At 34.0% G+C, this 2,523-nt stretch overlaps 1 protein-coding gene across 1 annotated transcript in view; it reads left to right on the top strand.

Annotated features, from left to right (window-relative positions):
* The window catches only part of LOC117113198 (NADPH oxidase 5-like), a gene marked incomplete in the record, with an annotated part of 88,692 nt that overhangs the window by 62,678 nt on the left and 23,491 nt on the right, over window positions 1–2,523 (top strand). The window contains 2 exon segments of the mRNA XM_033256485.1: window positions 1–150; window positions 2,234–2,482. The exon segment at window positions 1–150 is cut by the window's left edge and continues 1 nt beyond it. Coding sequence (XP_033112376.1) covers window positions 1–150; window positions 2,234–2,482 — 399 coding nt within the window.

Below are 2,523 nucleotides of genomic sequence, written 5' to 3'. Positions count from 1 at the left end.
CATTCTTTGCGGAGCGGTTTTTCAGCCTGTTCGACACAGATGGAAGTGGTACAATTACATTAGATGAATTGATGGAAGGCCTACAGCTTCTTACAAGAGGAGACGCAACAGATAAACTTCGCTTTCTTTTTGATGTTTATGACGTAGACGGTACGTTTGCAATATGATAATAGTATTCTGATTCCTACTACCTTTGTTCAATTATATATATTATTTATCGAGGTACATGTTTACCATTATATATAGTAGGCCTGTTATACATTAATACTGCAAATTATCCCACAATCGATAGTAATTAAAAGCATTTATTACTAAATTGTTTTATATCATTTTACAGCTAACACAATGATGACAAATTAAAACGTCGTATGCGCACAATTTGAAACAAAGTGAAACACAGTAATTGAAGTTTGGTAAATGTACTAAATATTAGTCAGTTGGCATGCTGATGCTATCATCCCCTTAATATAATAATAAGCACTCATTTAAAATATATTTCATTTAAAACGTGATAGCAAATATGTTAATATGTCACTCACACGGTAATAACGGGTATCAATCTGGATGATAGGATAGGATCCAAAGTATTCGGAAACGCACGTTGTAAATAGTATCGGTAAGTGATATTCAATATGCCGAACAGAGTGTTGTTTTTATATTCTTTAACATTATTCAATGATATTTCTTCTTTACATACCGGTATCATGTGTGCTAAACCTTTATTAATCCATTATTAATTCCGGGCTTATTTTCTTGCTTGCTCCTTCACTTATTCATTCATTCATTCATTCGATGTATTGTCATTTGCAAAGTACCGTATCAGTTACATCACACAGAGATTACTGTCTCTTTTCACATAGTACCAAGTTGAGAAAACAAATGAACAAACTACAAACAACATAATACTAAAGTGAGAAATATCAGAGTTACAAAATCTTATGAAGGTGGGAAGAACGCACTCTGCTGCTAGGCTATTGTATTGTATTGACGGCCCGGATAAGAGATGGAAAGAAACTCTTTTGGTGCCTGCTCGTACAAGCATAGATCAAAGGATGGTCGTATTCGATTGGTTCATTTCGTTGACTACGAATTTTCGTTGAGTATTATTTTCATTCGACTGGTTCGTAAAGTAGAATTCGTTGACAACGAAAATTAACGCAAACCAGAGTGCGTTAATCATCGTTAAGTTATTCAAAACAAACATGGCCGATTGGTGAGTTTAGAAACAAAATTTGCATTGATATAATTTAGATTAAATTTAAGAAAATAAAAATTATAATATTTACCCACATGAAGTCAAAAAATAATTGTAGGCTAACAGAATTCAAAAACTGGATGAAAATATATATTTTTTTTTTTTACGAAAACCCCATACTGTCACAAGCCGAAGCAATCTTGATTACACAGCGTGGGTTGCCGTAACTATGTTTTGTCAAGTATTTACAAGTTTTCTATCCTACTTAACGAAGACTGGTCGTCTTCGTTAAGTAGGATTTTACCGCTGCGCAGGTGGGCGTGGTTTAAAGAAGAACGACCATTCGAACAATATGTTCTTCCACTGGGAAGCAACTAAAAAAGTTACCAGGATGTGTTGGATCCTATATTATAAATTTTATTTTCTCAGCACCCTAGCACTAAATATGTCCTCAATATCAAATAAATTACCAACTTCTAATAAAACAATTTTTTCCTTATTAACTACGAACTATATTTATTTATATATTTATATAGGCCTATGTGTTACATCACATTAACAGCTAGTGGTCTGACAAATAAATCTAATAGTCGTATACAGTCCGTTGATGACGTCATTACAGTTAGTCGACGACGCCTTTGGGTTACACTTTTCTTTTTACGCTTTAATTACAGGTAGTGGTCAGATATATAAACTTGAACTTCGATTGATCTATATGAAGGAAAGTTGCCTACAGTTCATTGATGACGTCATTAATTACAAAACACATATTTCATTTGCTTCAATTGCAGGTAGCGGCCAGATAACTAATCTTGAACTTTGATTGGTCACAAGTTGCTGTATGTTAGAAAGTCGCATACAGTTTATTGATGACGTCATCAGTTTACACCACCTATCTAATTTTCTTCAATTACAGGTAGTGGCCAGAGATAATCTTGAACTTCGATTGGTCATAATTGTTCGTGTATGGAGGAAAGTCGGATACAGTTTACTGATGACATCATTAGTTAACACTTATCTCATTTTCTTCAATTAAAGGTAGTGGCCAGATAGATAAACTTGAACTTCGATTGGTCATAAGTTCCTGTATGGAGGAAAGTCGTATACAACTCACTGATGAAGTCATCGATCAATTAACCGACGCACTGTTTCAATCAGCTGACACTGATGCTAGCGGCAGTATTAGCTTTGACGAATTGCGTGTCGAACTTGAAAAAAATCCAGAAGTTATGGAGAATATGACAATTAGGTACGATATTTTGACAGAAAAAAACTGCTTAATCTCGTGCATAAAAAAATAATATTTACTCAATTGGTATTCTGTCTCT

Source organism: Anneissia japonica, unplaced genomic scaffold (assembly GCF_011630105.1).
Source record: "Anneissia japonica isolate Jap-2015-1 unplaced genomic scaffold, ASM1163010v1 scaffold93_len1081246_cov171, whole genome shotgun sequence".
Lineage (NCBI taxonomy): Eukaryota > Metazoa > Echinodermata > Crinoidea > Comatulida > Comatulidae > Anneissia > Anneissia japonica.
This window is presented reverse-complemented; position numbering and strand designations above follow the sequence as displayed.